This window comes from Alosa pseudoharengus, unplaced genomic scaffold (genome assembly GCF_046254945.1).
Source record: "Alosa pseudoharengus isolate Yale_2024_CS ecotype anadromous, Long Island Sound unplaced genomic scaffold, YU_APseudo_1.1 YU_APseudo_1.1_scf_13, whole genome shotgun sequence".
NCBI classification, from domain to species: Eukaryota; Metazoa; Chordata; class Actinopteri; order Clupeiformes; family Clupeidae; genus Alosa; species Alosa pseudoharengus.
Window position 1 is genome coordinate 13,457,192 of NW_027468598.1, and position 14,616 is coordinate 13,471,807.

General features: G+C 43.8%; 1 protein-coding gene and 1 long non-coding RNA gene across 9 annotated transcripts in view; one reads left to right on the top strand and one right to left on the bottom strand.

The window, feature by feature from the left end:
* Positions 1–4,695, bottom strand: part of mecom (MDS1 and EVI1 complex locus) — a 156,091-nt gene extending 151,396 nt beyond the window's left edge. For all 8 annotated transcript variants that reach the window (XM_076282212.1, XM_076282220.1, XM_076282216.1 and 5 more), the window contains exon 1: positions 4,538–4,695. In XM_076282212.1, the coding sequence (XP_076138327.1) occupies positions 4,538–4,574 (37 nt within the window). In that variant the 5' untranslated portion in view covers positions 4,575–4,695. The remainder of the gene's footprint in view (positions 1–4,537) is intronic.
* Positions 4,696–13,038: 8,343 nt separating this feature from the next.
* Positions 13,039–13,358, top strand: LOC143121438 (uncharacterized). Its single transcript, XR_012986476.1, has 3 exons — positions 13,039–13,059; positions 13,170–13,211; positions 13,288–13,358. It is a non-coding gene; the product is annotated as an uncharacterized LOC143121438 (long non-coding RNA).
* The last annotated feature ends 1,258 nt before the right edge of the window (positions 13,359–14,616 follow it).

Genomic DNA, 14,616 nt, shown 5'->3' on the forward strand with positions numbered 1-14,616 from the left:
GCGGTAGGAGTTGGAGAGGGGAACGAATGGAGAGAATGCACCGCCTCAACGGGACTTCCCCTGGGCTCAACGGGCGTTTAATGGTCTTACGGTCTCTCTCTCCCTCTCTCTCTCTCTCTCTCTCGCTTCCCTCTCTCACCTTTTAAATGGCCCGATCCATTAACCCCGTTTTGAATAGGGTGGATAATGAGCCAGGGGCAGACAAACGCGAGATGCATGGCCCATTGAACAATGCACACGGGAGCGCGCGCGCTCGCCTGGCGTCGGGGAACCGGGGCTTGAGGAAGTGTGAATGCGCACGGGGGCACAAGCGAGCGTCTTTCACACACGCTTCACTCACGCGGAAGGTGGCATTGTTGCGCAGCGAATCTGTTGCTTTCTTCGCCTTTGTCGCGCTGATGTTTCGTTGTTTGGACACTTTGCATTGAAATCGAGTTAAATCAAAGTCAAAACAAAGACACGGCATGAAACTGATAAAACTATTATAGCTTATGGGCGCTCAAGCGTTGCTACAGATTTGCTGGGTGTCCATGCATCTTTATAATAGTTCTTTTGGTTTAAATCCATCAAGGGCACTACTCGTATAGAAAAAGAAGAGCAGCCACGCTTTTCTGTAGAGAATGATTCGGTCGGTCGACATGTAGAACAAACAACGTATAGGGATGGCTAACAAAGCTTCGTTTTAATGCTTATGATAATTATCCGATTTGGGCTGTAGGAGGATACTTTTATGAACAAATGAAGAGGAATAACACTCAGACACAGACAGCGGATCTTTACACCCCTAAGTTCTACAACTTTTCTCTCATTCTGTAGGAGAGCACAACTGTATCGAACTGCTCTAAACCTGCCTTTTGTATGTCTGTGCGAGTATTCACATGAGTTATTGATTAATCATTCATACCCTTATCTGTGTGCACCTAAGAAAACCTTTCCTTCATTCTTGACACACTTGGTCGTTATGGTTTCTGCGCAATGGCTCCTCATGGGCTACTCTCTTTGGATCACTTTGAATTATTTGAATGTCTTCAGTCGTCAAGTCAGGATGTTGGCATGGGTCCGTTCTGAGGACATAAGTAGACACAATAAGGGCCAGTATAAAAAGATATCACATGGTCTTATACATACATCCTATAATGATTGGCATCCAACTTACTATAACTGAACTCAGAAACAGAGTTACAAACAATGCATATCTGGCTGACTACCCCCCCCCCCCCCACACACACACACACCCACACACACCACCACCCCAACTTGGACACACACAGACAGACAATTTTGGAAACACCTTCTACCACCTCTCCAATCTGCAGACTGCCTTTTATCATGCTGCCTTTTACACATCACATCACATGAGCTCCGACGAGTGCGCAACAGAAATACAGGCTACTGGAATGAGGCCGCAGCTCGCGTTTCTTTATCCCCTCTTGCGCACCGGCGGCAACACTGAACGCGTTTACCGGCAGGCATGGAGGCATGCTGTTATGAGGAGTCTGGGAATTTGAATATTCAATGTTGACATTGTGCAGTGCCTGGCTCACGGCCAGAGCTGAGCGGGTCTCAAGAGAACGTCCGGAACATTCTCTCCTATTCAGTTAATAGGTAGAAATCTTCTCCTTGCATCTAGGATAAATAATAATCTTTAAATACGCCTCAAATTATCCACATTCTTAGAGACCAGCCTAAGTAATGACTGTGAGTTCTGCCCGGAGGGGCGGTGAGGCCCTGGCCAATTCCTTGCCGTAACTTTTTTCCCTCTGATTTTATTTTTAGCGGTACGTGATGGCGAGGATAGGGAATCCTAAACCTCTTTTGGACTACAGTTAATATTTCGCCAGATAGGAAACATGCTCTCTCTCTCTCTCTCTCTCTCTCTCTCTCAGCCTCTGTTCTATATATTCGCAGGTATTAGCCAAATTAGCGCCATAATTGAAAAATATGCATATCAAGTCATTCACCCGTGGCCTGTGCATGACTCTATTGTGTGCGCACTTGGCATTGTGGCCAGACCGACACAAAGCTGCAGCCGGCCCGGGCGCTGCGGTTTAGGGAGAGACGCAGCCCAGAGTAACAAAAAGGCCAGAGGGACCACACGACGCATAACAGGGTCGAGCCCGACCACCGGAGCCTTCTTTCCAATATCCTTTGCACCACCTGAACAGCACCATCCGAGACGGCACACTGCTAAGAGACATACTATTGCTGTTTCCATAGTCAGGGATCAATCATGGCAAGGTAAACTGATAAAACATAAATATCAGGGCTACATTTTTACTGTATAAGAGAAATGGTGAAATAGAACCCACACATGTAGCCTCACATACGACATATGCTCAATGTTCTGCTTATCCAGGTAGCCTGCACGCATTACAATATCCATTAGATCAGTTTTACGTCGACAAACGTGGTCACTTAAAATCATAGCAGCAAAATAGGCCTAAGAAGGCGGACGTTAGTTGAAGTAAGCACCAATAAAGATGGCTTTAGTGGCGTTGTGTAATAAACGCTCCCTTCCTTGGGGTTGGGAAGTTGTTTTACAAAATAGTCGTGTTTACCGTTTGATCTTTGGCCGAACCGGAAACTAGTTAAGTGTGAATATTTGATTCAATGTGCCTAACATAAGAATAGTTTTGTTACTCTCTCTCTCTCTATCCGTGGATGTGCGTGCGTGAAATAGAGAAAAAGAGAGACAGATGACATAGATCATTTTTTAAAGTTTTTTAAATCAGTTTATTTACGCACAGACTTTGACTAAAGGCACTTGACAGCTCGTCATGTAGTCTACTCAACAGTCTCATCCCATACCTAACACATCAGCCTTCCTCCCTTCCGACACACACACACACACAAACTTCTTCAAACTCATTTGCTATGGGATTCTTATTAAATATATATATATATATATATATATATATATATATATGTGCATTTGGGGAAAAATAACATATGAATAACTGCATCTTGCAGTCTTGATGAATCTACCTATGACCCATTTACTACTATGACAATTTAGCAACTGTAGAAAATTGTCTTCAGTATATATTTGGCCATGTATCACAAAGAATGGGCTACGACAGATTTAAAGATTTAAAGTCGGAATTAAAGCACACAGAAATAAACAGAAGACCAATATGTTTTTAACACATGCAAATGCACATGCATCAAAATATAACAGGTCTTGGAGCGCATAACTAATCTTGGAGAAAGGTGAAATATTAAATTGTCATATGTTTACTCAGATTGGCGAAACCACAATAAGAAACTTTACTGGGGCAAATGGCTGGAGAGCAGAATTACCCCCAAATCACTGCGAGTTGCCCGCCTGTGGCGTGCCAATGGGGGACGAATGGCTTGCAGACCTGAGCATAATTAATTTGATACAAGCATTACCAGTGGAAGGAATATAAAAACTTATTTGTCAGGACTTGATGTTCAAATCGGCCTAGATTGGCGTGGCATTGCATGAGAAAAACACAAGCCTCGATGTGAAATAACACACAAAACATAGCTTGAGGCAGAGCTGCATCAAGAAGTCCTGATTACCGCTCACTGCCTGTAATAATATCACACACCCACACACACACACACACGCACACGCACACGCACCCGCACACACACACACACGCACACACACACACACACACACACACACACACACACACACGCACACACACACACGAGCACACAAACAAACAAATCAAACATTTCTCTAGGGCACAGTGATTTCGTGTGGTCTGTGACCAGATTAACTCACTTGTTGCACGTCAGCAGTGATGTTTAAATTTGATTTAAATAGAGAGAAATTAAAACAGATGTAATAATGCACTGTAAAGATAACACGGAGGTAAACGCGTGATTTGTTTAGGCTACACTTTGAAAATTCACTCCAATGTGGCAATTCGTTCTGAGCTCGGGGATGTTTGACAGTTATCCTCGTGAACGCCAGTGGCAAGCTGCATGTTTATATTGAGACTTGGCTTTGTGTAGTCGTGTTAGGTCTCCGTTCACGCCAAACCTGCCAATATTACCGTCGCAAATTGGAATGATTCTATACTCCTGGAGCCCCTGGAAACTACGTTCGCGAAACCGGACAGGGCTTCGCAAGGCGAACGAGCTCACCACAAACTCAAGTGCTGGTAAACTGCAACAACTACCGACAACTTTCTGTCACTGTCAGCGCAAGTTTGTATCATTTGCGTGGCTCAATAAAAGTGCTAGAAATTCTCTATGCGTGCATGTATGAGACTGGGTGAGTGAGTGAGTGAGAGAGTGAGTGATGGTAAGCGTGCGTGAGTGTGTGTGCGTGACTTTGCCTCACGCCGCAACGTAACATACGGCAGTAGTCCGAAAGCCCGATTCAGACTTGTTTCAACAATGCTTTAAAGTAGCGCTACACGGCAGGCAAGTTACCGCTGACAGCACCCCAAAGAGCGTAGGTTGTTGACTTTTAAGTGCCGACAGTGCCTAGATTCGAGACCCACATGCACAAGATGGCAGATTGAAAATGGAAAAGAAAGGGGATATTTGGACCTACCCGTGGCCAGCTTCCGAGCCCTGCCTTTGGACCTCATGGTGCCGGCTCTTTCGGCGCGGGGTTGGTTTGTTTGAGTATGTTATTTTTTTTCTTCTTGGATCTTTTTTCCTCCTTTTGTTTTTTTTCTCCTATGTCCTTCTTTACTCTCTGATTCTCAATCCGGACTCGCTATCTCTCCAGCATTGTCAGTTTGGACACCTTCGCACATGCGCACAGCCCCCCCCCTTCTCAAACTGGCAGGCGCCGCCAAAAAAGTTTGTACCGATTTATCACACTTGCTATTCTGATCTTGTCAGATGGCAATCGCGGCAAGATCCCTCTTTTCAGTGTCAGATCTTCAAAGATCACTGAGCGCGAATCTGAGCCGTCCGCGACCCGGTCCACGAGCACACCGAAGACATTAATTATAATGGAGCGCTCTCGAAGCTCAAGCACGCCGGACTTTCAGCCATTTCAATTGAAACGCATTAATCACTGTTCGGGCAAACTAACCAGATGTAAAAAATCCGTTTTATTAAAGTTTTATACATTTTAATTGTGATTTGACCATCATTATGAATAATCCCGATTGAATGAAAGCTGAAAGTGCACACCCCCCCATGCACCTCTCTCTCTCTCTCTTTTCCCTCTCCGGCGCGTGTGCAATCAGAGCCGAAAGGTTTTTTTCTGTACTTTTCTCTTTTTGGCAGCGGTGACAATTATTAATCTGTTAAGTAGCAACCCCGAATTAATGCCCACTGCCATGCGGCACGCAGAGGCTCCATTACTCGCGGGCTAAATTGCAATCTCCAGAAATGTCCCCGGATCCTAATAAATGATCTTTCGGCGTTTAAAACAGCGCACTAATAAGGTGTGATAATCGGAGGTGGGAAAAAGTGCTTCATGGGGAAAACGCTTGATGAATGAGTCACGGCTGGGTGATGCCTCTCTCCACCCGCGAAAGCGTGCGACAAAATGTCCAGCAAAGCGTTAAAAGTAAACCTAGGCTATTGCATGGATCTTTGGTATTCAAAATGTATAGCTTCTAAACAATTGGTGTCACAATCCCGCATTTTTGTTTGATCATATTATTATTATTATTATTATTATTATTATTATTATTATTATTACTTGGCCTATTAATTATTATTTGTTATTGATTGTTCGTAATTTCAGCAGTCGAAGAGAGTGACTTTATTAGTTACAAAAGGTATTTAAGTTAAACGCTCATTAATTAGGGCCGTGTGACATCATGTTGACCTTGCCCGTGAACCTCTTAGGATTAGAAAGTATTTTCAAATGGACTAAATAACGTCATGACATCATCACGCCTGGATGGAGCCGAAGGAGGTCCGAATGGACACCCCTGTTTTTTTTAATGGTTTCTACAAAATGCACTGAAAGAAAACAATAAACACTGTTATTTTTATTAGTTTATTTCTCATTGGTAGCCTTTATCCACATTGTTATGAACTCTCGTATTCTTTAACTGCTCTTGGACTGGACATGGTCTTGAGGCATTGCCCTCCGTGAGATCGCATGTGATCAAAATAAGAAGGCGCAGTCGCAGACACTACACAGGTCTAGTGTTACCGAGTTATGGTTCTATATATGATAGATAGATAGATAGATAGATAGATAGATAGATAGATAGATAGATATACTTTATTGATCCCTAAGGGAAATTCAAGAGACAAACTGTTGAAGAATTATAGTGTTTCTTACTATAAGTAGTTTACCTTACAGTAGGCCCATGACTAGAACTTATAACGCATCTTCATGTCTTGTTTTTGTTGTCTAGTTTATTTGATGACAATAATGTTGACCGGTCATGGAGGCATGACCTCCATTTGATGCCATTGGATTCAATGCCATTCAGATGCCATTGGTGCCTAATTTCCAAAAGAAAGAAAAAGGAGAGAGAGAGATAGAGAGAATGGCATAAGGTGAGAGAATGTTCACCATTGCAAGAAGACGTCGGCTGAATAGCTTCGCTTTTTCTTCTGTGTCAAACCGAGAGGGAGAAAAAAAAATAAAAGAAAGAATATGAACGAGTTCTACTGCCACAGTTCAAGGCTGGCTGTGCGGGGCGCGTGCTGCAGGGCTCCGCCACCGCGCTCCAATTTGCCTAAATGGAAGAGGAGGTATTTCATTCATCCCCTCGCTTATTCCGTGCTATAACTCAACTGTATCCCTCCCCTTCCAACACACACACACACACACACACACACACACACACACACACACACACACACACATTTTGAAACACATGATGTTGTTCACCCTCGACACCAATGGCTTAGAATGGAGACGCCGGTGCAAGTCGAGAGTATCACGGGCTGAACCCGAAGGCTGTAATTACGGGATATTAATTGGGTTCGAGGCCTTTGGTGGCACCGCTAAATTATTAGCCCATCCCAGGGTTTAAAATGAACCCTATCAAACAAAGGGGGCACACAATTTACACAGTGCCGTTATTATCTTTACCTAATTATATTCATTACATGTTTTGCGAGTCGTGGGTTGTACTATTAATAACAGTCATAAAAAATGCGCGTGTGTGTGTGTGTGTAGGCTAGTTTATCTCTGTACTATCATCCCTATGTGCTGGTGGTGCTGCAAGGGTTAAAATAAAAACATAATTTGTAAACTCGGGTGGCTCTGGAGCCAGACCGAGAGTGAAAAGAGAGCCTGGAGGCGCAAGGAAATTACGCCGCGCCCGCGTGACCTTTGCGCGAGGTAATCAATCAAGTGATCAACGGGGATATTTCTCATCGGGCAGCGTCCAGCCAGGCACCCCTCAAACTCTCACACAATACAACCAGACGATGACCAAAATATAGATGGTGTATGATTACATAACAATAACGTTAATAACTTGATATTTTATGTGTGTGTATTATATGTTCTATAAATCAACAATCAAATACATAAATGCGTAACATAAAATACATTGAAGAGACATTTGCTATACTTGTTACATACTTGTTAAAAACCAATGAATATGTGCAGTAACAGTCACAGTTGATAGCCTAATATATTATCCTTTTTCTTATCAAATATTCAGAAGCTGCAATAAAGCAATAAAATAAAACCATGGCTTGACTAACAGTAGCTCAGTGTTGCTACAGTTTGAATGTAAGTGGTTCTGTCACATCCTTTTGCATTTGAGGAAAAAATATCCCGCCAAGAACATTCAAGAGAGCAATTCTACACTAACTTCGTTTTTACGACCGGTCTTTCACCCCAGCTATTTAATTAATATAATTATATTGGCATCATTTCCTGCTATTATTCAATTGTTCATAATTCATAAGTGAAAATATTGAAGTAAAAATATTGTGTCAGGAGACTGAGTAGGATTCCGGGATCCCAGCCCGGCTACGGCGAGTGACTGAGAAAGCATACTCCGGCGAGAGGGTGCCCCTCTCTGGAGAACCAAGAGAGAGAAGACCCGTAAACAAGCACATTTTAACCAGCCGAAGGAACTGCCAACAGCCCGCTACCACTCTAGCTCCTATACTCACTCCCTCTCTTTCTCCCTTTCTCTCTCTCTCTCGCTACTTTCCCTTTCTCCTCCCCTATGCTCCCGTCTTCCCTGCCTGTTCGTTTGAAACAAGCGGAAACATTCCAAAAACCGCAGGCGCTGTGGTCACAGGCAAAGTACATACAGCCCATACAATACTTATTAGGGTTTTTACTCCAGAAAGCAGAAATCATCTCTGGTCGCTGACCACTGTTTACTTTTCAACCGAAGTTCAATATTAAAGTGTCGAGCGCACATCCAAGTCCCATCAGCTGTGAGATTCTGGAGAATGTATTCGCCGAGCGCATTTGGTCGACATTTGCTGCAACACCACTTCCACGATATTAACATTGTTGGCATATTTGTTTTCATTCATTTTTTACACAATTAAAGAAATGCAAAGGACCTCAAATTGAAAGCTAACCGTGTTCGACCGCAAGAGTTTGGTTTATTTTTTGGAGCGTAGAGAAAGACAACGAATGTTAATTTAATATAGGCCTTCACCTTTACATTTATTGTACAACATTGTAAGTGATGAGCAGAAAATGCTCAAATAAATATTAAGGTACAAGTTAATAAATTGCCGAAACAATAGGCCTAGGCTATTTTCTAATGTTCAAATCTGAAATTATGTTTTAAGCCATATTTCTACAACTTTGTTCCTCCAGCAGCCCTCGACCGTCTGGCATGCGTGGGTTTATTGTATGAGAGCTTCAGTCGCAGAGAAAACGGGCTGGGATTGCGTGTTGCTCGATTCTTGAATAGATGAGTGAAGCCGCCGGCTCGTTGGAGCAGAAAAGATGCCAAGACGCCGCATGCAGCGGTCTCCTGGTGAGAGCATTCGACTCCCATTAACGTTCTCACATCATGAGGCATGATTCTGATGAACCAGGGACTGGACGAGGAGCATTGTGTCAGTAATAACAGTCCTTTCAGAATAACTCATAAATCCTCGTCACTGACTGACTGGAAGAATTCAATTTCCTTATTTTGAAGTTGTACAGTGGCGTTTTAGATGCATTTGGGCCAATGCCACCGGACATGTTTTAGAACATTAGAAAGGACACTGAGAATAAAGTGGCATTCTGCACGCCTTCAGGACTATGGGCGGGGGGGGGGGGGGGTCAAGTGAACGTTAAATGTTTTGCAGGATATTCCTGTTTTATATCACGTTCTTGCATCAGATCCAGACTTTTTGCCTGTTCTCTGCAATGTTAATGGCGCGCAATAAAACAGCCAAAGTTGAACTGGTAGACGGCCCATAACAAGCGTAATGTGAGGTAAACGGTTGTCCCCAACTGCTGTAAACCCAGGCGGGATTTTGTGTGTTAATAAAAGCACACCATATCGCATAAAACACAGTTTCAACTACAGAAATCTGAACATGTTGGAACTGAGAATATCCTCACAAATACAAAGAGGATAACATGTTTGTAGAGGCATGGAATGGAGGTGCATACTAAATGGGATATAAACCTTCACTGCCAGCACGCACACAACTACATGAAATAGTATAGACCTATTTGTTGTTCAATAAAAGAATATACAGAAAAGACTATACAGCCTTCGGGAGTGTGAACGGCCCGCATCTTTGCATTCCACCTTTCTATGCCAGTGCTTCCGTAACCCAAGTGCAGTTTGAGATCATTTGTGTTTTACTGCCATCTAGTGTCCGACATCCGATCTTAACACACACATGTAGCCTGGCAAGCACGCAATATCCCGTTCAACAGTTTTTAATTCTAATACGTTTTAAGAAAACGAATGCTTGGGAATTGTTAGGTTTCACTATCACTGGGCTATTGAGAAAGGAGGAGCACGTAGCCTACACCCGCTCACTAAACAAGAGCAAATACAAACGGAGCGGTCCGATAAGACTGGCGACTGGAGACAACTGTTGCTTCCTCCTGCTGGCTCGCAATCAATTGGGTTAATTGGCGTGAATTTGTAGTGAAGAGTCCATTTGCAACCGTGATTCCCGGCAGCCCACCGAGCATTGGCAGATTACGATGCGCTCTCGAGACAATCCCCCGACATATTTACGGCTGTTTGAGTGACCGAGAGCGCTCTAACCGGCAGTAGTTTATCCCCGGAGCACTCGAGAGTAGGAGTGTCGTCTGCTCAGTTTAGGCCCTACAGACTCGGTCTGCTCATCCATTGCGATCGACTTTCCCATCGTACGCCGCTCCTCAAGCAAGAAGATATCTGACGAGTAATCAATTCGGACACTCGATCAGGAAGAGTTACGGCGATTTCCAGTAAAGACGGACAGTGGGATGCGCGTCAGTTCCCGGCCTCTGTCCGTCTTAATGAATAGTTGTCTGAATCGCAGTACGGCCTCAGCCTCAGCCAACTGACAAGCCACGGCAGCACAACAGAAGTTTATTTTGAGCACTAGTCTGTAACCTTGTGTGTTAATTTAACTGGAAACTCGATCTGAGTGATCCCAGTAAGCTACGTTTTGTTCCACCCGAAGACCAGTGAAATAACAGGGAACTTAAACTCCAGTAGACCTATAAACAGAACGGGGAAACATGTTATGATCAAATATTTGATGAAAGGAAAACAACTCGTGCAACTGGCTATTGATCTATTCAAATCCTAAATGTAGCCTAGTTCATGTGGTTTACCAACCCTGTCCTAATTCAGTTTGGACCAGTGGACCTGACAACATGAAATAAAACACAAAGTATTACAAATAAGTAGCCTTGTCTACATTAGGCCTATAGGCTATAGGTTACTGCAAGGTAGGCTTATCTTAAATAGGGCATAAGATAGTTTATGAAATATGTCTATCCAATATATTATATTTTGAAGTATCAGCAAGTAGGCTAAGATCTGACGGGTAAAAGAGTTACCACACTCTCCTGCAAACCAAAGGTGAAAATTCTTGCATAATGCAGCTTTAAAGTAAGAGGATAGATTAAACCTCTTATTCAGTCTTTGACACATAAGACACATGAAGAAAACACCACAACCTACAGAGAGCCTTAATTCTCTGCACATTTTCGAAGATCAGACAGCAGGGATTGATCTCTGCACACCCTAGCTGCTAGAGCGCTCGCGCACACACCCAGACATACGCACGCACTGGCTGCTTGACTGCACAGTTGCGCAGATATACTTTCAAAGTGCGAAACATTTCGGATTCAATAAATCCAGTCGGGCTGTTAAAACGTGGCTTCAATTTTCAGGTTGCCTCGCCGGGCTTACTGCGGGCCCATGTGTCATAGTGCATCGGCGCGCTACCTGCCGCAAATAAAAGCCATTCCGCGCGGGTGGTGTAGGGCGGGCTTCAACTGCAAAATCACTTACGCTCACTCATATCAGATATGACCTTCCGAGAGTACAGTTAAAGGTCGTATATCCCGCGTTAAGTAATGTCAATTGGGAAAACAAAGAGACATTGTGGCAAAACTGGTAAATTGTGTATATGATATGATCAAATAATGACACAATAAATGTGATTTGAATTAAACAAATTTGATCAAATCGTGAATATCCAGGGAGGGTAGGCTACTAAATGCAATACTAAATAAATCAACAATTTAGGCAAACATCCCTCATTCTTCTGTTGTGATAGGGCTATATTTAATTAAGAATAAGGTGAATTGCCCTAATGTGGGACACTGCGGGACATCTAAAATCGAGTGGGTTTGGATTTATTGTGTTGGTTTAACATCGTAATATACTACAGATGTTCGAAATGCAAAACAGGCGCATGCTGCTCTTTGATTAAAAAGCTATACATCAATTTCATACAACATCCGTCATGATCAGTTTCAAAAGGGGTAAGTAACCTGCGTGACTGAAGAGAGCGTCGCAGTCATTGCAAATATGAATAATATGTTTTTAAAATGTCAGAGATTTGGCAGATGAATTTCCACAGGCCTCTTAAGTTATGTGCTCCGATAATTGCGTTAAGTATAGGCTAGCCTACAGTGAAAACGTGTCAAGGCCAGTAGGCTACAGATAACGTAGTGTAGCCTATGCTATTCATATTTAAGTCAAGTCAGTTTATTTGTATAGCGCATTTCACATGCACAGAGTGCAACCCAAAGCGCTCCACACATAAGACATTGACACAAAAGGCAAAAGATGCCCGGCGGAGCGGCGTAGTCGCCAGCGTACCCGCGACACCAAGACATAATCAAACAAATTTACAAAATAACAAATGACACACAAGACAAAAGATGCCGAATTTAATTCAAGCGCTCACTCTGAACTTCACAGCCACGTTTTATAACAACCATATGTGGGGTGGAAGCGGCTTAGGTCTAGGTGTTAAAACTGTAATATGATGATGGCCTTTCACTGTAGGCTGTTATCTAATTTTACATGGCAGGACTGAACAATGTAGCCTATAGAGCTCGTAGAACGCGTGTCTGTCTACTGTCAATGTTTGTGACGCCACCTGTTGTCCAGGTAAGGATTACACAATTTCAACGTCATAATGATACAATTCCTTTATAATTTATTTGACAAGGTTGTTGCTTCACTTGGAAAGTTAGAGAAGTTAGAACTGCACGATAGGACCATATAACGAACGACATACAAAAGAAATAACGCGACTGCGTTTGTGGTAAGTCAAAAGTAGGCCTAGTTAAAATAGTATATTTACGTGTAGGAAGTATATTAGACAGCGGACATAGACGTTGTAGATTTATTTTGACCAATGATTTCGAGAGGTAGTGTAGACAAGTGTATGGGATTTAAGTAAATTGTTTTAAATGACCTATGAACCACAACGTTGAACGAATAGGAACATTATGAAATGTGAGCGATACATTAGGTCACTTGATAGACACAATGTATGCTTAGGTGGTTGTGTGTGTGAGAGATGGTATAAGAACATACGCATAACTTGCATATGTTCTTATACCATCTCTCTCTCTCACACACACACCAATAATGTTTGTTGCACTTTGTAATAATCCCAAATACATCTAATTTTCTCCTTAGATTTCACTAGAGGATGTCTTCTTGTGATCAACCACAACATGTTCAGCCATATCAAGTATGTCTCACTTTTTAATCGTTGAAAAGAAATAATATTTGCACACTAGCATTTCCTTATATTTCCCCTTTTCCCTGGGCGTTAACAAGTAGTCTACTTAAACTTTGCAGTCAGATGATGACGCTGAACTATCGGAGGGAGAAGTGGATGAGGTATGAAAACTGTGTGTGCGTGTATGAGTGTGTGTGTGTGTGTGTGTGTGTCACATAAATAAACTTTGATTTGCAGACTGTAGCACCCTTCCTCTCCTCGAGGACCATTGGCCAGGCATTAGAAGCCCTCCTGCAAGGAGAGCCCATGGCCGACTCAGAGGTGATGTGGAGACAGCTGCTGACCTGGTGCCAGACGATGCGCCTGGAGAACCAGAGTCTCTGGGCAGAGGTGGGGAGACTGCGCTCTCTGTTACAGGTGAGAGAACAAGGACCATTTTATGCTCTGAGCCAACTAAACAAATGATATTCTGTCACCTTGTGGAAGTAAATCAAGATTAATATATCAGTTTCAAATGTGTTCTTCTGTCTTCAACTCAGATGAGACATGAGGGAACATCATCAGCCTTGACTGTTCCGGTTCCCATCTGGGATGCTGCTAGGGAGGTGGTTCCCCACTCTGTGCGTCCAAGATTTCCTGTGCGCACCACCCTGCAGTTTCGGCCGAGTTGTAGGGGGTCAGTTTTAAGCAGGCGTATTCATGGTGTCGCCTGCCCCTCCAGCTATGTGAAGGCTTGTATATACCACTCAGAGCCCTCACTGGATACCACACTACATGCTTTTGCATGTGAGATCGCTGGGAACAAGCTGTGCACTGCAGGCCTGACATCAGCTCCTCTGCCTGTCCCCCAGGCTGCTTCGTACGCAGAGGTGAACGTCCAGCCTAGCGCTAATGCGCCCCCATCACATCCAGAGGTGCTGAGGGATGCATTCTGCCCAAGCAGCACTCTGAGCGTCGGGAAAACTCAATCTGAGCCCTCTTTGGCTGAGCGGCCTCCTGTTCCAGCACCACAGCTGTTCAACAACGAGCCACCCAGGGCACCTTCTGCCCTGGCTGCCTTGAATTCTAGAGCTGCCTCTTGCCCTGAAGTGGTCGTCCAGTTAGACATTGGACTGAGGAGAAAAAAAGAGGAGACACTTTCGAAATCCTCCCAAAATGATCTGGTGGGTTCCGCCATTGACAGTCTGTCTGTCAATGAGTCTGTCTTTGAGTTCAGTGCTAATGGGCCTAAGCAGGTCCAGCCCCGTCCCACCAAGATCAAACCTGTTCTGTCCGGGGATGCATCCAGAGACCCCCAGCTGAACACTCAGGAGCAGCTGAAGAGATTGAGAGAGGAGATGGTGAAAGCTTGTGAAGATGACCTGGTGGGTCACGAGTACCCTGACGTTGCTGAGTCTGTCCTCGAGTTCAGTGCTAATATTAGTGAACTCAACATCTGCCTGGACTGTTGCTCTGTCCCACACAAAGTGGAATATGAGGGTGGTGTCCCTGTGGGACACACATGTCATGGTCCTCCCACCATCCTAGTGTGCCAAAACACTCTGAAAGCTGTGGAGCTGAAGTGTC